The sequence below is a fragment of the Rhynchophorus ferrugineus genome, unplaced genomic scaffold (assembly GCF_030347505.1).
Source record: "Rhynchophorus ferrugineus isolate W39M unplaced genomic scaffold, kcgeb_rfMv2 rfM7, whole genome shotgun sequence".
In the NCBI taxonomy this organism is placed as follows: domain Eukaryota; kingdom Metazoa; phylum Arthropoda; class Insecta; order Coleoptera; family Curculionidae; genus Rhynchophorus; species Rhynchophorus ferrugineus.
The window spans coordinates 32,529,292-32,553,863 of NW_027472586.1; the positions used below are offsets into that span (position 1 = coordinate 32,529,292).

The 24,572-nt window shown below is 32.0% G+C and overlaps 3 protein-coding genes and 1 long non-coding RNA gene across 5 annotated transcripts in view; 2 read left to right on the forward strand and 2 right to left on the reverse strand.

The window, feature by feature from the left end:
* Positions 1-17,681, reverse strand: part of LOC143199582 (uncharacterized) — a 105,004-nt gene extending 87,323 nt beyond the window's left edge. For both annotated transcript variants that reach the window (XR_013006501.1, XM_076409504.1), the window contains exon 1: positions 17,450-17,681. The gene's annotated coding sequence lies outside the window, so the exon portion shown is untranslated. The remainder of the gene's footprint in view (positions 1-17,449) is intronic.
* A 551-nt stretch (positions 17,682-18,232) lies between these two features.
* Positions 18,233-20,094, forward strand: wap (DDB1 and CUL4 associated factor wap). The gene is made up of 4 exons (XM_076410054.1): positions 18,233-18,734; positions 18,847-19,036; positions 19,093-19,486; positions 19,551-20,094. The coding sequence occupies exons 1-4, from the start codon at positions 18,451-18,453 to the stop codon at positions 19,724-19,726; spliced, it is 1,044 nt and encodes a 347-aa protein (XP_076266169.1). The 5' UTR covers positions 18,233-18,450; the 3' UTR covers positions 19,727-20,094.
* A 62-nt stretch (positions 20,095-20,156) lies between these two features.
* Positions 20,157-20,562, reverse strand: LOC143199922 (uncharacterized). Its single transcript, XR_013006582.1, has 2 exons — positions 20,423-20,562; positions 20,157-20,310 (listed from the first exon to the last, which is right to left on the reverse strand). It is a non-coding gene; the product is annotated as an uncharacterized LOC143199922 (long non-coding RNA).
* MetRS-m (Methionyl-tRNA synthetase, mitochondrial) lies at positions 20,310-23,265 on the forward strand. Its single transcript, XM_076410053.1, has 7 exons — positions 20,310-20,547; positions 20,702-20,982; positions 21,032-21,263; positions 21,972-22,236; positions 22,299-22,510; positions 22,567-22,761; positions 22,814-23,265. The coding sequence occupies exons 1-7, from the start codon at positions 20,457-20,459 to the stop codon at positions 23,212-23,214; spliced, it is 1,677 nt and encodes a 558-aa protein (XP_076266168.1). The 5' UTR covers positions 20,310-20,456; the 3' UTR covers positions 23,215-23,265.
* Positions 23,266-24,572: the final 1,307 nt, after the last annotated feature.

Sequence of the window (24,572 nt, forward strand, 5' to 3'; positions counted from 1 at the left end):
CTCCATTCACCGAGCCGTAAAACGTTCGTTTTTCCTTTTACTTTTTTCTCCATTTATTTGTTTTCCTTCAACATTACATTCCTTCAAATATTTGTTCCCGTTAAATTTAATTTTATTGTTGGAATAATCACCCTTTATAAAATTCTTTTCATTATTTTAATTTAATTTCATTTGTTTAATTTCTTTTCCAAATTTTATTTTTTCGACAATTTTTTCAAATCTTAGAACTTTTAACATCAGTATCATTATTTTCACTATCTAATCATCACTATTTCGACTATACAATTCTTTCGTCGTTGTGTTTAAATCAGAATGTCTTCCTTCGCTCGCAGTCTCAGTCATATTGGCAGATATTTCGATTTGAAAGGCTTTGGCTACTCATGACCCGTCATGTCTCCGCCGCGGTACCAGAATTGCCAATGTCTCGTCATCGAAGAAAATAAGCTACCACGTCATCGAATCATCGAATGCCCCACAACCCATACCGCATTCAAGTGCCAAAGCAACGACGAAGCGACGGTATCTGTAGGATCGAGGGATATCGACAGCCGTACCAACGTTCTAAAATGTTCACACGTAGTTTGTTCCGTTTGGTCAAACTTTTAAATCAATTTTGTTTTCTCATATTTATATGTTTCAAAGGTTTTTTGATGCAGCATATTTCAATATTTGTGTTATATTAGTATTTTGTAGCTAGTATTTCTTCTCCAATTTTTTTTTTGTAAACAACTATATGTAAAATTCCGGCAGGGGAGTATTGTAACGATTTTGAGGTATGTCGAATTTTACATATTAGAATAACGGCCTACAAAATATCCAGAAATATTATCCCAGATGTTGAACACGTGCGGGGTGCCAGCAGCGCCGACTAGTAAACGATAACGAATATCTGGCAAGGCCGAGACGTTTATCTAGGATATTATTGAAGACACCATCGACTGCCCAAGCCTCGCCTTCAGGTAACACTGCTGCCATGCCTTTCATCTACTGTTATTTCTATATTTTCATAAGGTCAATAAATAACCGTCACCTAATATAAACACCACAGTTTCATTTCGTCTTACCTCCATTCACCGAGCCATATAAACAAACCTAAAAATACTTTGATGAATCGGCTGTTTCTAGATGTTTACCTGAATTAGGCTTTCCTAATATGGCTACCACATGCTATGACATATAACTACCACAAGAATTGATAAAAATTGTCATGTTCAATCACCCTAACATAACAGTAATCCAACGACGTATTGTTGCAACAAAACGAAAAGCAGCAAAAGCGAGTACTCTATTTCATGATAATATTCGGCCACGTGTTGCAAAAGTTTGAAAGGATATATTGTTTCAGATTGAATGGGAAGTTCTATGACACCCAGCGGACTCACGACACAAAGCACATTCTCAATATCTCTGATTCACATGGGCCCAGTATGCTCCAACTGGCATGTACTGGATGATTTTGAAATGCTGATAAAGTGCAAAAGTGAATTGATGCCAGAATCGCTGCTAAACCAATGTCGTTCTTTCGACACGCAATCATCAGAGAGATTAGACAAATATATAGAAAATGATCAAACATATTATGATTAATATAAGTTTTATCAACCTTTCGCTATGTAGTAAATAAAAGTTTTTTTAAAAGGAAAACATACAACGTAATATTAAAAATAGTTTATTACTGATATTACCACATCAAAATTATTTGTTAACAGCACATTACACTATTATAGTAGTCCCATATTACACGTTAAAAAGATAACCAGTGATCTAAATCCAGAAAAATCCCCCCCGTTATAGCGGGTCGTTGATCTACCATGTAAACCCATTTATCTAAATCCCCTGACTGGAAAACATTTACCTCTTCATTTATTCTCGCAAACAAAAGGATATAAAACGACTATTTTTTTCTCATTCAATAATAAAACAGTTGAAGTCTATTGATAAATGTACATCAGTAACAACATCTAAGCATTCCAGAGTAAATTCCACCATACTTCACTATGAAGTTATCGACGGCGACATGATTGATGATACACATTGACATATATCAAAACATAAGTAATAGATAACCGAACAAATATACATATTGACTTTGAAAACGTTATAGATACAAAAAATATTGAAGAAATAATGTAAGTTTCGTAATAATTTAACAGATATCGTCAAAAGCATGAAAGGAAATCTTGTAGACCTGCGATAATGAAGAAAAATATGCACCTCTAATAAATTTAATATGTTACAAATATTAATGGCTTAGACCATCAGAATTCTAAATTATTTAACAAGCTACATAATTTTTTTCAACAAGAATTATAGGAATCATCAAGCTTCAATTATCCGGTTTATAACCAACAATAACATGCCAATTGAAAAGTCCCCGGCCTACCATAGTAAAACACATTTTTATGGCAAAATTAGTTTTTTATTCAGCATAATTCCCTTCAAGGGTGATACACTGATTATAGCGACCCTCCAACTTTTCGATACCATTTTTGTAGTACGATCTGTCCTTTGCTTCAAAATAGGCCTCAGTTTCGGCGAGGTGACATTCGACGAACATATCTTCCCAGCGAGCATTCTTTTGAGATCTGGGAATAGGAAACAGTCGCTGGGGGCCAAATCTGGAGAATACGATGGATGAGAAAGCAATTCGAAGCCCAATTCATGGATTTTTGCCATCGTTTTCACTGACTTGTGACACGGTGCATTGTCTTGGTGAAGCAGCACTTGGTTTTTCTTCAAATGCGGCCGTTTTTCGGCAATTTCGTCCTTTAAACGGTTCAATAACGCTATGTAATAGTCGATGTTGATGGCTCTTCCTTTTTCAAGGTAGTCAATGAAAATTATTCCATGCGCATCCCAAAATATAGACTTTATAAGCTTGCCAGCCGACGGTTACGTTTTCCAACGCTTTGGAGCGAGTTCATCGTGTGCAGTTCATTCGGATGACTGTCGCTTGGACTTCAGAGTAAAATAGTGGAGCCATGTTTCATTCATTGTCAAATATCGACGCAAAAACTCGGGTTTATTAAGCTTGATCATCTTCAAACACTGCTCCGAATCATCAATTCGTTGTCTTTGGTCAAAAGTGAGCTCGCGCGGCACCCACTTTACACAGAGCTTTCTCATACCCAAATTCGTGAATGATATGATATACACACTCAGTTGCTATCTTTAGAGTGTCTGCTATTTCATTCAATTTCAATTTACGGTTATTCAAAATCATTTTGTGGATTTTTTAAATGTTTTCGTCGGTAACAACCTCTTTTGCGTCCACTGCTTTCGCCGTCTTCGGTGCTCATTTTACCTTGATGGTTGATTTTCCTGGGGTAGTGTCCGGAAACTGGGCACCAAGTTAATTTTTTGCTTCGACTGTATTTTTTCCGTCAAAAGCAATATTTTATCAATTTTTTTCACAATAATAAAAGTTGCTTCACTCAAAATGCTATCAGTCACAAACTAATGATTCGACAGCTGCCGAATTTTTAACCTCATCTTTTGAGGGTTAAGGCTAACTACAAAACATATGGATTTAATTCTAGTAGCGCCATATATGTTTCAGGCCGGGTACTTTTCAATTGACCTGTTATTTGAAAGAAAACAATAATCTATTTAAATCATATATTATATCAGCAACTTATATAGCATGATTGCTACCCACATACATGGCCATATTGCTATTTACAACGTCGCATACTCATCAGCTCGAGTATAAAGAGCTTATATTGTTATCTCGAAAATATTTTAAATTGTCATGGTTAAAGTAGTCTGCGAAGAAATCAATGCGATTAAAAGCAAATACACTTGTCCCGCTCGATTACGTCCTTCCGCTGCCTTTATCTTGTTTACCTTCTATTAATCGAAATAGAACCAGATAAATCACGAGAGATTAGTTTACAATTGCGCATAAAATTAGATAATATTGGTGCTCGTTTCTTGGTTTCCACTTGATGTCGAGGGTTATTATGAAATAATATTGCTACTGTAAATCACTACTGGACTAGCATGTGTGGAAATAAATACTGCTGTTCTATATATCAAAATAAATTACCTCTATTAATGAGTTCGTGAAAAAATAATTTCGTTTGGTATCATGGTTATCAGAACGAGTTTATTCATATATATTTTACACAGTTAGTCAGGCAACACTAGTCTAGTGACATACAGGGGATAGACAACATAATATGGACACCATGAAATATAGTACATATTGCAGCATGATAATGAAGATAACACTGCTTCCCTGTATATATACTAAGTATTGTAGGTTATAGTTAAATACGCTTTGTTCTGCGATGGTTAAAAAAAGCGGTCGGTGAAATGTGTGACAGATGTTGTTTAACGTTTCATGAGCGACAGTATCCATCATCGGTGAAGAAGAATAGTGGGGCAAACCCAAAGTTAACTGACAGAGACCGACGAACATTAAAAAACTCAACTCTTAATAGTGTGGATCAAATCCAGGAAATTTCATGATTGGTAGAATTTGGTACGGTCCGATGAATCATCGTTTATATTGTTTCCTACCGGGTTCTAACTTCCGGATTTATCTATGGAGAACCCCAAAAAGCCTATAATATGGACTGCCTGTTTCCTACAGCCGAACTTCTCATTCACATCACTGACCGGATCACTACGAATGAATATCTCGATATCCTCAATGATGAAGTCCTTGCTACGAGCATACTGCTACCAAACACTGCCATATTCCAAGATGACAATGCTCTACGCCCATAGACGTAGCGAAAAAAGTTCCATCTTGTAGATTGAGGTGCTTCAGAATATCATCAAATATCTTTCCTGGCAAGCCTAATCGCCAGGCCTCAATACAATTGGGAGTTTTTGAGCAACGAGGGAAGAGTAGATGATGATGACAATGTAGATGGTGGAAGAATCTATATCGCGAAAAATTGCATCTGTTTTAAAAGCAAATGCTCACTCAACACCTTATACATTACAGAAGAAAATGAACACTCCGTTTTTAATGGATCTGCCACATGCTGAGAAATTTAAGGAAGTAAAAATAACACTGTTAACGAAGTAAAACAAAGTTAAATAATTCAATGCTAAAGAAGCTCCTGATTTTGACTTAATTACTGGAATTTTAAAAGAGCTTTCAGACAAGTGCATCATATTAATAACGTTTCTATATAATGGCATGTTAAGACTTAATTACTTTCCTAGCACTCGGAAAGTGGCTCAAATGATTTTGATTCATGACAATAGAAGACTTCTCCTCCTACCGTCCTATAAGCGTGTTTCCTGTGATCTCCAAAGTTTTTGAAAAACTGAGAGAAAAATATTATTCCAGACCATCAATTAGGCTTCCATAATGAGCACGGAACAACAGAACAAATACATAGATTAGTTAACCAAATTAACAAAAACTTAAATGATAAAAAGTATTTCTCCGCTGCATTTATCGATATTTCTCAGGCCTTCGCAAGATGTGACACACTGAACCGCAGATTAAATTGGAAAAGCTTGCCCAACTACCAAGCTTGAAAAAAAGGCCCTAATCCCTGGCATTCTGCTGGAGCATTAATTAGCAAAGAAGTGCGACGAAAAGTATTTATCCTGTTAACATTCGCGACTGGACCATGTTCCAAAGGATGTTTTAAAATGGTACCCAGATTTTTAAACTAGCAGAACAGGTCAGGTTTTAGAGCAACATGTTGCTAGCACATGCGATATCTAAATTGTTTGAAAAAGTCTGTTAAAATGTGTAAATCTACTTATAAATATACCGGAAAAAGCGTTTGAAGAAAAGAAATACTGCCCTGCAATATTCCTGACCCTTTCATAGGCAAGGGTTCATATGATACTTGCGATTGATCTAATTATTGAAACATCTTTTTGAATTAAAAGTTAGTACCGAAGCTAAAGCTTTGTATCACAATTTATCTACAATGTTCTTATCCCGACAATACAAGAAACACTACTTCAAAAATTTACTAATAAGACAGTAATTATGACAAAAGGTGCATCGTTGTTTAGATCTACAGAAAATCTATAATTGGCCGTCAATATGATACAGAAATGGACAAGAGTCTGGAAAATACATGGAATATCTTGTTAGCACATACGATATTTAAATTGTTTGAAAAAGTCTGTTAAAATATGTAAATCTACTTATAAATATACCGGAAAATAATGAAATGCATAAAATAACAGCGATTATTGAAAAAGCGTTTGAAGAAAAGAAATACTGCCCTGCAATATTCCTGACCCTTTCATAGGCAAGGGTTCATATGATACTTGCGATTGATCTAATTATTGAAACATCTTTTTGAATTAAAAGTTAGTACCGAAGCTAAAGCTTTGTATCACAATTTATCTACAATGTTCTTATCCCGACAATACAAGAAACACTACTTCAAAAATTTACTAATAAGACAGTAATTATGACAAAAGGTGCATCGTTGTTTAGATCTACAGAAAATCTATAATTGGCCGTCAATATGATACAGAAATGGACAAGAGTCTGGAAAATACATGGAATATCTTGTTAGCACATACGATATTTAAATTGTTTGAAAAAGTCTGTTAAAATGTGTAAATCTACTTATAAATATACCGGAAAATAATGAAATGCATAAAATAACAGCGATTATTGAAAAAGCGTTTGAAGAAAAGCAATACTGTCCTGCAATATTCTTGACCCTTTCATAGGCAAGGTTTCATATGATACTTGCGATTGATCTAATTGCTGAAACATCTTTTTGAATTAAAAGTTAGTACCGAAATTAAAGCTTGGGATCACATTTGCTCTACAGTGCTCTTATCCCGACAATACAAGAAACACTACTTCAAACATCTACTAATAAGACAGTAATTATGGCAAAAGGTGCATCCCTGCTTAGAACTACAGAAAATCTATAATTGACCGTCAATATGATATAGAAATAGACAAGAGTCTGCAAAATACATGAAATATCTTGCTAGCACATGCGATATCCAAATTGTTTGAAAAAGTCTGTTAAAATATGTAAAACTACTTATAAATATACCAGCAATCAACCAAATGCATAAAATAACAGCGATTATTGAAAAGGCGTTTGAAGAAAAGAAATACTGCCTGAATACTGAAATTTAATTTTATTTGGAAAACTGAATTGATGTACTTATCCCGCACTCGTCTTGCTTTTTAATTAATCCAAATACTAATGAATAGCAGCAATAAACCAAATTATAATTAACAAATCGCGTGCGTATTCATTCACGTAAAATTGTATCTGCTAAGTTCTTCATACAGTTTAAGTTTGTAGTTTGAAACTCAGTTTAAAAGCATTTAAGATATTTTTTATATCAAATTAAGATATTGTACATCGCAGCTATATTTATTGGCCTAATTCGTTCATGTTTTAAACTGCGATTAAAGTTTAAAAAACTCGTTAACACTACTGAAAGTGGCAATATATTTTCCGGACTGCGAATGTTGGTAATAAATTAGTACAGATAGATTTTAATGCCCAAATTTATTTCGTAAAATCATCATTTCATTCATACGTATTCGAGATAGTACAGTAATCCTGAAATATAATGTATTTACGTTATACTACATGAAGCATACATAGTACAAATAAACTTATAAAATTTATTTTTACTTTCTGTTTAAAAATAGCTGAAACAATAAGGAGACTTCAAGAAACTAAACAGAATATTTCAAAAGTCAGAAGATAAATAATGATATATCCGGAAAGTTTCCTGAATTCAAGCACCAAAAGCATACAAATATCAAAATTATTTCATAAACTGGATAGTGATGTCTATATTTTGATCTATATATGGTTTGAAGAAAATTCTTATAGAAATGTAGCAGATAGGTATCGAGTAGCTACTGCCACATTCTCAAATTTTGTTCAGAAAATCATTATTTTTTAAGTTATACCTGACACCTAACAGAAGCAGAGCTGTATGTAAAAAAAATAGGTGGATAAATCTATCAACAGAGTCCCACACTTATTTGAATAGAAGACAATATGGAATGCAAGCAAATTTAAAAATTTTACTGTATTTGTATATACGTCCCAAGTATACTATGGCTCACAATAAAGGTTACGAGGCTCTTAACAGTATATTTCAAGATATTACAGGAAGAACTCTTCGAATTTTGCTCGCACAAGTGCTTTATTTTTTAAACTAAGAGAAGTGCTGCTCTTATAGTTTATAAAGCTTATGTAATATTAACATGAAACAAAGAAAAGCTTTAATTAATTAACAGTTATTAAGACAATGTTATAAAAACTAAAAAACACGAAGAAAATTATATATATATATATATATATATATATATATATATATATATATATATATATATATATTACATATATATACTTTGCTTTATATAAAAACATTTTAACATTATAATTTATGGAGTTTTAAGCCAACCCTAACAACAAAATGCTAAAATAATAAAGGAATTAAATATAATGCCATCCACCTTTTTTCAAATATCATCTAACCCCGTGACATGGTTCTTATACATTTATGAATAATATATCTCTTACACAATACATACATGGTTAATTACCATTAAAATATAGAAGGAAAACTTTTATAAATATTCCCATGATGATTTTAAAGAATAAGTTGTTAATAACATCAACCTGAAAGGTATTAAAACTTTATATTGTTTCGTTCTATCTGTGGAATGTTAATATTCTCAAACAAATTTCAACAACAAAAAATAACATTTTGATATAATATAATATAGACCAAAAATAATACATTAGTTTTGTTATCAGCTGTAATTTTTAAATATACGAATGTGATGGTATGTGGAAGTAAAGTCCTCAAATTATTTTTGATTTAGTTAAGTGACGTTTGAGATTATAATGATCATTGAGATGATTCTAACAACTACTCTAGTAAGGTGTTGAGCAATTTTTCGCTATAAGTTGTGTTAGATTAATAAAATTGTAATATTAATTAATGTGTGGGGTGTTTCGTAAATGACTTGTAAACTTCAACAGCATATCTCTATAGATACGCTTCTTCATACCTATAAAGGTCTTCTTCTTTTTCTTTAGCAAAGAAAATCCCTTGGATAGTTTGATGTGTACTAACAACATGAAGGTATGTTCTTTCAACAAAACAGTGCCACACATCATAGAGGAACATTGCAACTACTGGTCATAAGCCAAAGGTGTGTGACAACCACCTGTATATTAAAGCTGCTACGTTTTTGAAATTAAGTTGTTATTCTATAATTAATGATTAAAAAAATTAATGCAATAAAAAACCGTTTCGTATTTAATTTAAAACTGCGTAAAATTTAGGACAATCTATTTAAGAATTTAAGAAAGAAAAAAATAACACAATTTTGTAAGACACTGGTTATGTCTAACAATCCAGGACTATATACCATATTATTTAATCAGATATAACTCAATAAAATTACGAGATCAGTTGACCATTATTTTTCCCGTTTACAAGGCCAATAAACGAATGAAATATTGGTTTAATATCACCGATATCTTTTATTATGCTATAGTATTATCTTCAAAAAATTCTGCAAAATTGTGTAGTTTGTAGTAATATACATACATATATATATATATATATATATATATATATATATATATATATATATATATATATATATATATACAACTCAAATTTGTTGGCCCGATCCGCGGCGCCTGGGACAGTATTAGGCAACAGTAAAATAAATTATCCATCGATGTCTATACAAGTTTTGATGGGCTAGAACTACACATGCGTACTTGATCATAAACTTGTTTTGACAACCACGCGTCCTTTCCTATATACGCCTTGTTGTTTGCCACAGTTGCGGTTAGAAGTCATTTTAGGTTAATTTTGTATTTACAGTTTGTTGAGGTAATAGAATTATTTCATATGCAAAATTAGCGGCAGATTATGCGAAAATAAGTGTAGAAGGTATGAATTTTTAGTAAAATATTATCATTTTATAACACTTCTTCTGTAAATTGTTATGGAACAAAGCATAAAAATGTATTGTTTAGTTGTGAGTTTCCACGTGGGACATAAGACAAAATAGAAAGCAGTAGATAAACGAAAGGCATACAAGACAAATTAAAGATGAACTAACTGTAAGGGTGAGACCGAAGAGTGGAATAAAGAAGCAAACAACTATATATTTTATTTAAAATATATATTTTATACGAATAATATGGATGAAATAAAGAGTAAATATAAAAAGAATTAATATATGCAGCATTTAAAAATAAACTAAATACATTATTTGCACAGATGAAACACATATGACAAATAAAAGAAGTTAAGAATTTTAAAAGTAAATATTTTAAAGCATTGATAATTTTTAAGATTAACGATTAAAGTAATAAGATATATGACTATAATATTTTATTCTTTGAACTGTGTATCAATTACTTTCATTATTTATTTATTTTTAAGTATTGAAAAATCAAAAATCAATTTAATTATTGTAAATACATTGCTTTTATATAAATTTCTAAAATTTAAAAAAATATTGTTTTGATAAAGATACTAAAGTAATATAATAATTTCAAAATTGTTTCATTTATGTATGTATTAGTAAAAAGGTTTTACAAAAGAAGCATAATTATCTTGATTTAATTACATCTGAATTTTTACCATGGAGCGGTCACTTTTTATTTTAATCAATAAATCATTTTGACTGACAATTCGAAAAATTATTTTTTATGACATATCTTTAATTATTAGAATGTTGGATATATGTGAATAAAAAATATATTTTTAATAGAATTCTATACCAACTCAGACCAGTATGGAAAGAAACTAGCGTTGGGAACTATCGACTGAATCTGAGTCTGATGTCAGACGAAGATGTACAAACCCTTTCCTGTATAAATTTCGAGAGAGGAAAGAACAGAGATAATTGCTTGGATCAGTTAATTTTATATGTGCTTTTATTTTCCAACAGTAGAATAAACGAGACGCTGATGTAGATATTCGTTCACGTAATAACTTTAAAAAAGAAAAGGAAAAAAATAATTACTAAATACTATTAACATTCACTATTACAATTAGCAATAAATAATTTCATTTAAACGAAGTAGAATTACTTTTACATTTGAGCGTTCTGTGGATCTGTAAAAAGGAACGGAATTTTTCTATGAAATGGAATAATACCCTACAAATGTTGTATCGTATTTTAATATGTTAATTGGTATTTTCAAATAATATACTATAATAAATATAGACAATATAATAGAACTTAAACAAAACCTAAAAACTAAAGATGTACAATTACCATAAATTCTAAATAAAAATTAACCATATACCTAATCATTAGAAAAAAAAACTAATCCATGACATAATTAAAAATGATCGCACAGCAACTACTAGAGCTTTTTTAAATATAGCAAATGCTTCATTTATTATTGAACGGAAATATTTTGTAACAAAAATCGAGGGAGTAATCGAAATATTACCTATTATTGCCATAAAAACTGTCTTTTCTGTCAAAAAGTATTTTACTATTTATGATTCACAATTTTAATCTTTTTACCCTATTACATTAACAATCTTGAAAAATATCATTACAAAATGCTGCTATATTAATATACAATATATTGTTATTCACAAGCAAACTACCAAAATATCATAAAACTATATATATTACATATAATTCTATGTAAGAATAAATTGGCTACATTTTTATCAAGATCGCAGTTAGGACCACAGAGCCAGAACGTTAAAAATCAGTCGAATGAAACTAGTTGAACCAAAAATCTAAAAGTACACGACTGAAACAGTCAATAGTAAATAGTAACAAAATCAGTCGGGCCGAAAATAGCGACTGAAACAGTCGATAGTAAAAAGTAGTCAATTACTAAACAGTCAATAGCCAGTCTATATGACCGATTTCAGTCTATATGTTATGACCTTTAATAAACTATGCACACACTTTCTGTCATGTATTTACAAACATATCGAAAGAAAAACTTTTTAAATACTAACAAAATGATGAGGCACGGTATATCCATTCGTAGCCCTAAAAAAAGAAAATAACCGGACGAGGAAATAGGGTTCCGTTTTTTTATTAAAAAGATGGAAAACTTATTCTTATTATTTCTTGTTTTTCCATATCCTATATGCCACGCATTTTAAGTCTTTCTTTTTCTGGTTTACCCAATATTCACACTTTATCACTCTATGTCTATATAAATATTATATAGATATTATAAATATTTTAGGCTTCTTTCAGCACTTATTTATAACAACTAATTTTTCATTTAAAATGTTTTTATAATTAAAACTTCAAAAGTATTGTGGTCATATTGTACTCTTGTTATTTCCATTCACCTATGGGGAACCGCTAGGAAGTCAAATATATCCATCAAACAACGGTTCCAAAGTGTTGCGTGCCATTGTCGAGGCTCCATACTAACAACGTTCAAATGAAGTGATACAACCCGATATTCCTCTAGAACCTATAACGAGTATAATTCAATGTGTTTTTGTGAAGTACTTCGAAAGACTGTCAGTGCATCCCAATGTACTCGCTAATCAGCTAAATATGCGAATTAACAGTGAAGTGGTAGACTAAAACGTCTGACACCATCCAATCTGATTATAGGACATACATAGACTTCACAATAATCTTTAAAATAATACTAATTAATTAAAATAGTATTTTGTACTAGAGATCACTTAATGAAGTGATTTTTTTACATGCCATGTATGTATAATATAACATAACAAATACTTATTACCCTCTGGGCAGATTGTAAAACTACTAAGAGTAATAAAACAAAATCTAACTGTTGAATTTGATGGTATTAACATTTCTCTACATAAAACAACAATTTTCCATTTAACATTATTGAGTAAGGAACAAAAGAGTTCGAAGACAACTATCAAAATACTTTCAGATAGCTTAGCAGTTGAAAAATCAACTGTTTCCAGACGTTTACCTACGTTGAAAAAGATACAAAATGAGTAAAATGGTTACTACACAAATTAACTGGAAATGACATGGATAGATGTTTCACTGCTTGGTAGGCGAAAAAGGAAATATTTCTGTAAATGTCAATGAAAAGTCAATATATTGCAACAATCACAACCGAGAAAAGTCATTGATACATCAGTTGATCACGTCATCATCATCAGTGTGATCATTTGCGAAACGCTAAAGAAGTTCAAAATTGATCGATGATTGGATCGCCGCCAAACCAACCTCATTGTTTCAACACAGTATTGCTATTTGTCGGAAAGATAAGGAAAAGGTTGTAGAAATGATTGCAATATTTAAATTAATATAGATTTTACCAACATTTCTCAATAACAGGTTAATTGAAAAGTCGCCGGACTACCATAGTAAAACACATTTTTTGAAAGAAATTTGAGCTTCTCCCTTGATTTCCCTCCCTACCTCTCTTTGGATCCTGACTTGGTCCGGAACCACCTCAGAAGCGCACTCTTTCGCAAATAATTTTGAAAATCGGTCCATAACTGATGGAGAAATCGGCGAACATACATTAATTTATGCGAAAAAATTTATATAGGCGAACATAGAACCTCCTCCATTTTTTTGAAGTCGGTTAATAAAAGAACACTAATAATTAATTAACAAATAAATTAAAAATATAAGCATATCTAATATAATAAAAAAACTAACCACGTAATATATAATTATAGCAAATTTGTATCCTGTTAATAATATTCATTAGAAACATTTACATGATGAAAACATTTAAATAAATATTTTTTACCTAGATTATTAACATATTCAACGTTATTTTGAAACTACATATATTATTTATAATGTTAAACTATGCTTGGGGAGGCTATCAAATTAATTTTCTTAATTTAGTACGTATATATACACAACATAATCATATTTAAACGTCAAAAGCATACAAGGAATTAACACACAACCGTTATATTATACTTATTGAATTAAATGGCGAATGCGCTCCAATTAAAGAATAACAACAAACATAACATACGAGGGTAAAGTAAAAAGGTTTCGACTTGGAAGTCCTGACATTTTTGTTCAGGCTTGTTTTTTCATGTAATCTATTTAGATTACTTTTTGCGGTAGAATCCTTGTCGGTTTTCAATTAACATAAACATTTCATATATTTTTAAAGAAATAGTTATAGTATTAGAACGCTGACGATTATTTTTTAAAAATATTCTAAAGTCTCCTTTTTACCAACGAGAGTTTATCTGGACTGGACTTACAGTTTAACGTGGGCTCCGAACCACGGTCCTCGGCATTAAGCTTACCGACTGATCAGTGACCAACCAACAGAGATCCCAGAAGATATCCGGTCTTACCCAGCCTGGACACTGGCGTAACTGGGATTGTTATTCCATGTCGGGTTTTCCGCTATTGCTTATAAAAACCTTTACAATTACAATCACAAACATAAAGTAAATCTATGCCCCAGCAGGATACGAACCCGCAACTATTGCAATACTCAAACAGCTTTTTGTACAAATTGCCAACAGTTCTTTCTTTTAGGTTGACATATAGTCGTCAAATTTAAATATTACATAATGTTGAGACACCCCTTACATAATATGATAAATATAATTAATTGCAAGATATCTAGTCAATCATTGTGCAATAGCATATTAGGAAAATTCATTAAATTTGATTTCGTAGGAGCAATGCGGGAATTTTATTTTCAAATCCAATTTACACCTACAACTTTCAAATATTGTTTTGTAAAAAAGTGTCGATCCAAATACTTATTAGATTTGTTATTTATTTTAGACATTAGATGTTTACGACTCGTCATATTATGAGATAACAACTATATAGTATGAGCAAGAAAGAAAACGCATTTTTTTGTCCAAAATTAACATTATTCATCAACGTAATCTTCATCAAGAGCCACGCATTCGCCGCTCTAATATTTTGACACAAATTTTGAGGAACGATTTATCTTTTTCCTCAAAATAGGCCTGTCACCAGTTGCTGTCCACTCAGATGACGATCGTCTTGATTCCGGAGTGAAGTGATGGATCCATGTTGCATCCATTGTCACATATCGATGCAAAAATTCCGGTATGTTGCGTTTAAACATGGCCAAACACTGCTCAAAATAATCAACACGTTCTTGTTTTTGGTCAACGGTGACATCCACTTAGAACAGAGCTTTCTCATAATCAAATGCTCATGCAATATAAACTCAACACGTTCTTTTGATATTTTTACGATGTTCACTTTTCGATTATTCAAAATTTGTGGATTTTGTTGATGTTTTCTCGTGTTACCACCTCATTTGGACGTCGACTGCGTTCTGCATTATCGTTGCCTCTACGAAAACATTTAAAGTCAGCAAACCAACGTTTCTTTGTTGTTTCTGATGCAGAGGAGTCCTTATAATACTTTTGAAGCCATTGCTTGGCTTGAACGGTATCCTTTCCCATCAAGAAACAGTGTAAAATTAAAACACGACATTCTTTTTGATTCGTTGTTTTGATAATAACAAAAGTAGTATCACTCTTAGCACAATAACTCACAAACTTATGAGTAGAATATCATGAAATTTTAACAGATTTCTTTCTAAGGTTACTACTAACTGAAAAAGCGATGAATGTAATAAAACTATCATCATCATCGATGTGTAATTATGATATGTAATGATGTGTAATGATGTTGTAATAATTTATATGTATCTTTGCCGAATAATGTCCTAACAAAAATTCTGAATAACTTAATTCAGTTTGTTGTAAGAGATTTGCAGGTATTCGCTAATGCCAATGTCCTGAGATAGCTTATAATATCTTGGAACCTTCATCTCGAACAGACAATGCCAGGCAACTCGTTAATATTTTCATGCTATTATTTTTCACAAATTTCTTCATGGTGTATTAAGACAACAGTGTAACGGTGAACTTGGTTAAAAGCGTTTCTGCGTGGTGAATCCGGCATAATCTGATAAATGCTCAAAAAACAGCTGGTGTCGATTGGTGGAACGAAAAGCTCTGCATAACATATACGCAGGTGATGAATTATTGATATATGTCTATGAAAGCAAAAGCAAACAGAAACCGATTGTTTACCAAGAGCTTTCAGTAGAATTGGAAAAAGTCACACAATCATCTGCTCGAACAATAGATTTTCTATCGGCCAAAATATCGAATTGATTAATTAACGGCTCTACAGCACTAATTTAGCCCACAATTACTTGTTTATACTAACACAAAAAATGGTTCCAACGATTTATGGTTCCAAATTGATTATTTTGAAAAATAATAAATTCAGTTGCGATCACCAATATTTGATTTTTGATTATTAGGCCAGAAAACAGTACAGTATCATGACTAAATATATATTTCTCCCTAAAACTGTAGAAAAAGTACAAGTAGCAGTAAACAAAATCTACAAATGGACTAGACACTGGAAAATATGGCTTAATATCACGAAATCTGTCCATGTTAATTTTGTTTTGCGGCGAAATGACAAAAACCTAATTATATCACTTGAAAGATGCCGGATTCCTCAAGCGGAATTAGCTAAATATCTCGACATCCACCTCGATGGTAGGTGAAATTGGAAACAACATGTTAGACAAAAAGCAAAGCAGCATTAAGCTCCAGTTAATCGTAAGATTGCTTTATCATAAAACCTATTTCGACCTACAGGGTGCAAATATGGTGTGACACTAAAACATCAAACCAAATAGTAATCCAACGCAGTAAAAACAGATTTCTATGATTAATCACCTATTCTTATCGCTGCGTAACCAACGAAGAGCTGCCCGATGATCTCGAAATCAAATGGATGTATGAAGTGATCCAAGATTTCGCCTTAAAACATTAAACAATGTTGCTAAATCACAGCAAACGTGGAAGCAACGCCTTGCTTCCCTGTTAATGCAAGTACAATGGAACAGTAGTAATAAATCAATTTGTAATTTAAGATTGTACTAAACATATGTAATGTAAGGTGTAATTAACTTAAAAAAATAATATTATGACAGATGTCAACAGCAATTAATCAATCATCGTAGAGCCAATACTGAAAAAAACTCAATTCAATAATAATTTTTAATTTATTTAAATTAATTTCTTTAATTGTATAAATTTATTTAAAACTAAATAACAATGTATCCTTATAGATACAATAGAAGCTTACTGAAAAGCAAACAAACCTTAAATATATCAAATAATGTGGGTACAAATAGTTGGTGGTCATCTATATCCCTCATCCAAACTAAATATGCCCCCGAAACTTAATTATTACTTAATTGGCGAAAACACAGATCATGATCAAAGGTTTCTTAAAGAGATTTAAAGTTTATGTTGCCAAAGGAACACATTAAAATCGCTAAAAACAATAAACTATATTTTTTCTATGATAAGAATATTTAAAAGCTTAGCAAAATTGTAATAGTGTGTAACTTTGCGACGCACGTAATGTCATTTATCTAAAACAAACAACGCTTGGAATATCTTAAAATAATATTTTTCTATGTAAAATGTGTTACTTAATACTCACAATATAGAAACAATCCCTAATGTCACTTAATAACTTGAATTAAACACACTCGAGCTAAAATTAACTCTATTTGCACATAATTGTACGTATGTCTAGGTATAAGATCCAACACAGGATTTAAACACACGAACAGGTATATCTGGCGCGAAGAACGCGGCGTCGCGACGTCTCGATTTACTCCGGGTACGACGCTCTGGCGTTATCAATCTGCCGCGACGATCTGATACCGACTGAACGAAATATAATAGGTAACTAACGGGGACCGAAAATTGATCAAAACAAAGATTAGGATATAATGAGATATTCGAATTTTTCTGTTGGTTTTGTAGATTTATTACATTATCACATGGAACAGTAATTGAGATAATTTTTTAAATATGCGATACCTTGAAATCTATTTATAAAGCAGTACATTTACATTTATTCTTTTTATTTACCTTTACACTTGACTTTAACTATATATCGGAAAAATTTTTGCCAAAAAAATCCGCTTATTTCTAAAAAAAAATAAAATTGATCGACATAATTACATTTAGAAATATGGTTAATTTATACCGATATATATATATATATATATATATATATGCGTGTGTGGGCGTATGCATTAATTATTTTAATACTGTACATATTATATTTATGAATTCATGAGATTTTTAAATTTAATAATAATACCTTTAGAGTCCATATATATGTAGCCCACAATACAGCGAAAATTTAGACTATTCCTCGGATTAATATACTAGTTCTATTTTTGTCTGTATATACAGTTAAAAAGAGATAACTAGACATTCCCTGCATTGACATTTCGACTGTTTTGTGGTTTATTGTCAAACATTATTTTAAGTAATTGTTTGAGTATTTTTAACTTATTGATCATTTTATTTATTAACTAAAAGTATATTTTGTCCATAATAACTTATATTACAAGTTAAGTGCTAAAAGTAATTAAAATTTAATTTGTGTTATTACTGTCTTCCTCGTATAATTTTCTATATACGAATATGGCCCATTCAGGAGGAGTTCCAGGCAAACGAAAAGAAATATACAAGTATGTGGCGCCCTGGCCACTCTATAGTATGAACTGGTCGGTAAGGCCTGACAAGCGTTTTCGTCTAGCTTTGGGTAGTTTTGTCGAAGAGTATAATAATAAGGTACAGATTGTTTCACTCGATGAAGACAGCAGTGAGTTTACACCTAAAAGTACTTTTGAACATCCATATCCTACCACCAAAATTATGTGGATACCTGATAGCAAGGGAATATTTCCAGATTTGTTAGCAACAAGGTAAAATTACAAGGACTTGTTTATTTTTAGTATCTCTTTGTAATGTCATGCCTGTATTTAAAGTAATTACCTATGAAACAAACATACTGTAATTCTGATATATTTGTTTTAGTGGTGATTATTTGCGAGTTTGGAGAGCTGGTGAACCAGACACAAGATTGGAATGTGTTTTGAATAATAACAAAAACTCAGATTTCTGTGCCCCACTTACTAGTTTTGATTGGAACGAAGTAGATCCCAATTTAGTTGGCACATCCTCTATAGATACAACATGTACTATTTGGGGTCTTGAAACTGGACAAGTAAGTATTTTGAAATCAATTTTTGATCCCCTTTGTTTAATAGTATGTCTGTATAGGTCATGGGCAGGGTGAATCTGGTTTCTGGCCATGTCAAGACACAGCTTATTGCCCACGATAAAGAAGTTTATGATATTGCCTTCTCAAGAGCTGGAGGTGGTAGGGATATGTTTGCTTCGGTGGGCGCAGATGGGTCAGTCAGGATGTTTGATTTAAGGCACTTAGAACATTCTACTATTATATATGAAGATCCTGCTCACACACCATTATTAAGGCTTGCTTGGAATAAACAGGATCCTAATTATTTAGCTACAATTGCTATGGATTCCTGTGAAGTTATAATACTCGATGTCAGGGTGCCTTGTACACCAGTGGCAAGGCTGAACAATCACAGAGCTTGTGTCAATGGTATTGCGTGGGCACCTCATTCTAGTTGTCACATTTGTACAGCAGGTTAGTGAAGCATTAGTTGTCTATAATAGATAGTGCTATTATTTTAATATAATTGTAATTTCAGGAGATGATCATCAAGCACTAATCTGGGATATACAGCAGATGCCCAGAGCAATAGAAGACCCTATTCTAGCGTACACAGCAGCTGAAGGAGAAGTTAATCAAATTCAATGGGGGGCAACACAACCTGATTGGATTGCTATTTGTTATAACAAATCATTGGAAATTTTGAGGGTGTAAATGAGTTTGAGTGATTGTAAATGGGGATTGTTGTAAATTAAATTATCTGAATGAATAGTAATGAATGAATGACAATGGTTTTAAGACGAATTTAAGTAAAATTATTCCCGGAGTACACTGGGAGACATTTTTAACAAACTTATATACTTTATCTTTTCTTTTCTTAGAAGTGTACAGATGATATAATTTGTATATGTTAGTGTTTAGTTTGTACCACTTTTGATACCTCTACTAATCGCTTCCTCTGTATTTGAAATGTAAACTTTCCCAGTGAATTATAAATATTGGACGAACCTGATTATAATACAATTACGTTTAGTAAGTAATTAGGAATTATGTATATGGGAATAAAATTTCAAATATTCAATGTTTTAGTTTGCTTGATCCAATACCTTATTAACCATTATTACTAATCATTAATACAAATATATTGTTTGGAAATTTTATTTAAACATGTTATTTATTTCTCCATATTAATCAATGCTTAAGAATCCGTTGAACACAGACCCTAGTTAAAAGGCACTGGGTTCTTTAGAATAACTACTCCACGGTTCACCAAGTAAACAAAAATTAAGGTTAGGCCACTGAAACATGTAAGAATAATTGAGGTTAGGATTATAATTTAGGTAGATATTATTGTATCTAAAAGTTTTTTTTTTATGTATAATATATAACTTGAATAATAAATATAATTACATATATTGACAATGCAATAATAAGAACGTCAAAAATGTGTTTAAAGCAACTTCAGGTAATAAGAAAATATAGCTCTTCAAAAACCATAACTTATTTTACCACACCAATTTACTATGTGAATGCAAGTAAGTGTTTTAATGTTAAACATCTCTTTTCAATAGTATTTATATCAACTAATGTTATGTACATAATATAATATTGTCAATTTACATTAAAAAATTTTTTTTGCTAAAAACTGACGTGGCACTATCTATTGTCATTACATGTAAATTATTATAGATCCCCACATTGGTCATCTCTATAGTTCCGTAATAGCAGATGCCGCTCAAAGATGGCAGTGCTTATATCATAAAGACCAGAAAATTAAATTCGCTACAGGAACTGATGAACACGGGACTAAGATTCAACAAGCTGCTAAAATTCATAACACTTCTTTGCCAGTGTATTGTCAAGGAATTTCTACGCAATATCGCCGACTGGCCGACAAATTCAGCATCCGATATACAGATTTTATTCGTACATCAGAAGAGAAACACAAAAAAAGCGTGCAACAGTTTTGGGTAGGTTTTATAGTTTTATTTTGATGAAGGTAATAGGAAATAATTTTAGAATTGCCTGTCAAATAAAGGACATTTTTATAAATCAAACTATCAAGGTTGGTACTGTGTATCGGATGAAACATTTCTGACCGAATCTCAATTAAAAGAAATTAAGAGAGACGGCGAGAAAGTACTGGTTTCTACAGAAACTGGACATCCTGTAGAATGGAACCAAGAGGAAAATTATATATTCAAGCTTAGTGCATTTAAAAATGACTTAATTCACTGGTTGACAATAAATGGTAAGTTCCGATATATCATAATTCACAATATTTAATACTTCTTAGAAAACACATTATGCATAATTTTAAAATAGTATTATTATTAAGGTTTATTTGTATGAATATAACAGAAAACAAAGGAACCAAAAATGATAATCATTTAAATATCTTTTTTTTTGGCATTTCAAATCAATAGATCTAAGCCTGTCAATAAGCGACAGGACCTTTTCCTTTTTTCTCATGATTTTCATCTGTTGGCCCTTTTGGTATCTTATTGAATCAGGATAAAAAGCGAAAATCGCTTGTTTAAACTGTCCAAAATTAAAGATTTTTTCTTTGAAACAACATTCTTTTTCAATTCTGTTTTTCTTTTCGTTTAATTTGAAGTGCGAATTTACTATGATACTCATATGTTCCCACTTTATTTATTCCTACATTAAATATATAAAAACCAAACTCTTATTGTGATAAATTTTAATTTTGCTGCTATATTATAAAAATGTTTATTCTAATATATCTTAATTTTTTAACGTTTTTACCTTAGCATCTTTATTATATAAGGTTGGTAAAGAGTAATTTTGGCTTTTGTTTTACTTGGCTTATTTGAGTATTAGCTCGTCAGTTTTAATGCATCTGTTATATAGCTAGACATTGTCCAATTTTTCGTCTAGAATTTTTAGAAGTTCCGGTAAATATAAAAAAATTAAATAAAATGGAACTTAATTTTAGAGGGAGCAATCTATCCTAAGAAATTCCACAAAATACTAATGGATCTTATTCACAATGGAGAGGATTTGTTTGATATATCTGTATCTCGCCCCTCATCCAGAGTCCACTGGGGAATTCCAGTCCCTCAGGATGATACACAAACAATATACGTGTGGCTGGATGCTCTAGTTAATTATTTAACTGTTGCCGGTTACTCCACATCCGAAGGTGAATTCAAAGCATGCTGGCCGCCAAATTTACAGGTGATTGGTAAAGATATTTTAAAGTGAGTTATTTTGTTATAAACTAGCATAAAATAATTAACATTATCTTTTTTTTGTTCTATAGGTTTCACGGTATCTATTGGCCAGCATTTCTGATAGCTGCCGGTTTGGAACCACCACGTACAATTTTGTGCCATTCTCACTGGACTGTGGATGGAGAAAAAATGTCCAAATCCAAGGGCAATGTCGTCGATCCCATGGAACGATCTCAACTTTACACATCAGATGGCCTGCGATATTTTCTTCTACGGGAAGGAGTGAATCATAGCGATGGCAGTATGTCTCCATCAATTTCATTGAATCATTCCGGGCATAAATTGAATTCTTTCCAGATTACAGTGATACTAAAATCGTACGTATCTTGAATTCAGAGTTGGCAGATACACTGGGTAACCTGTTGAATAGGTGTTGCGGCAAGGCTTTGAACCCTGAACAGAAATATCCTAAAATGGACGTAGATGCTTTTAAGAAGGTTTCAACACTAGATGTTACACAGGCGTTAATTAACAATCTACAAGCACTTCCAGGTATTAAAATTTGAATCATTAGTTTGTCTTTAGTTTTCTTTTCATTTTGCAGGTATATGCGAGAATCATTATAAGGAATATAACTATTACAAAGCTGTGGATGCAATCATCACTACACTGCATTCAGCGAATTTGTTTTTCGAGACATTAAAGCCATGGGAACTAAAGAAGCGCCCTGAATCCACAGAGCAACTTTCGGTGGTGTTGCATCTGGCCATGGAATCACTGAGACTCTCTGGAATATTATTGCAGCCAGTGATACCAAGCATTTCTAGTAATTTGTTAAATAAACTGAGTGTACCTGTGGATGAACGTTATTTCGAAAATACCAGGCTGTTGTATTGGACAGATTCGAAATTTAATGGAAGGCCATTGGGAGATGACAAGACAGTGTTGTTTAGGAGAATTGAAGATTCTACGAAAGCTCAAAAAAAGGCAAAGACTAATTTGTAAGCGAGCTCTAAAACAATGTTATCCTTATAATATAATTGTTTTTCAATCTTAGTGTTTTTATTTTTAATAAGACTGAATTTTTTTGGTTAGTGTACTTTAGTTGTATTTCCTCAGTTCTTGCATTTTTGACTGCCATGATGTTTACTACATTAATTCTAAATTGATGCCATGAATTATTCTATTCTTATCTCTTATATTTATTGAGTTGTTTTTAAAATTATCACAACTAAATACTATAGAGAATAAAATTCGTTATAAAGACAATTTAAAGAATATTTCTTTTGGTTTCGGTATCATTCTTTAATAAAATAATCTAGTGTTTGGTTTCCCAAAGTGTTAATGAAAAAGACGTGTTGCTTTGATTGCAGGTACGAATCCATTCTGGGCATGGATGTTTATTTTATGCTTTTGGGCCTGTTCTATTCTCATATTATATATACTGAATTACTTTTAAAATAATCATTACAAATAAATTCTATCTAGAATAAAATCTCGGTTAGAAACAATTTAAAGGATACTCCTTTTGTTTCCATACAATTCTTGACTAAGATAACCTGATGTTTGGTTTCCTGGAGAGATACCATAATTTGTTTAATAAAAACAGATGTACTATTGCAATAGTCGTTTTAGGGCTGGGATGTTTGCTTTTTATGTGGCTGCTGTCTCCTTCAAAAGCTTACCATATACGGAAAATATTATTCCAACAATACATGGTAAAAAAATAGTAGCTTCAAGGAAAGTGGAAGTGATTTTTTTCTTCATTATTATTGTTTTAGTATATTGCAGTATAACAGGTCAATTGAAAAGTATTCGGCCTATATTCCCTAGTCTCCTATTCCCTTCAAGGGTGATACACAGATTATAGCGAGCCTCTAACTTTTTGATACCATTTTTGTAGTACGATTTGTACTTTACTTCAAAATTGGCCTCATTTTTGTCGATCACCGTCGACGAAAATTTCTTACCAGCGACAATTCTTTTGAGATTTGAGGACAGGAAATAGTCATGGGGGGGTTATGGCAGATCTGTAGAATACGGTGCATGAGGAAGCAATTCGAAGCCCAATACATGAATTTTTGTCATCGTTTTCACTTATTGGTGACACGGTGCATTGTCTTGATGAAGCAGCACTTTCTTTTTCTTCAAATGCGGCCGTCTTTCGCGATTTCGTCCTTTAAACGGTCCAATAACGCTATGTTATATTCGCTGTTGATGGCCTTTCCTTTTTCAAGGTAGTCAATGAAAATTATTCCATGCGCATCCCAAAATACAGACGCCATAACCTTGCCAGCCGACTGTTGCGGTTTTCCACGGTTGTTCACTCGCGGGTTCATCGTGTGCTGTCCACTTGGATGACT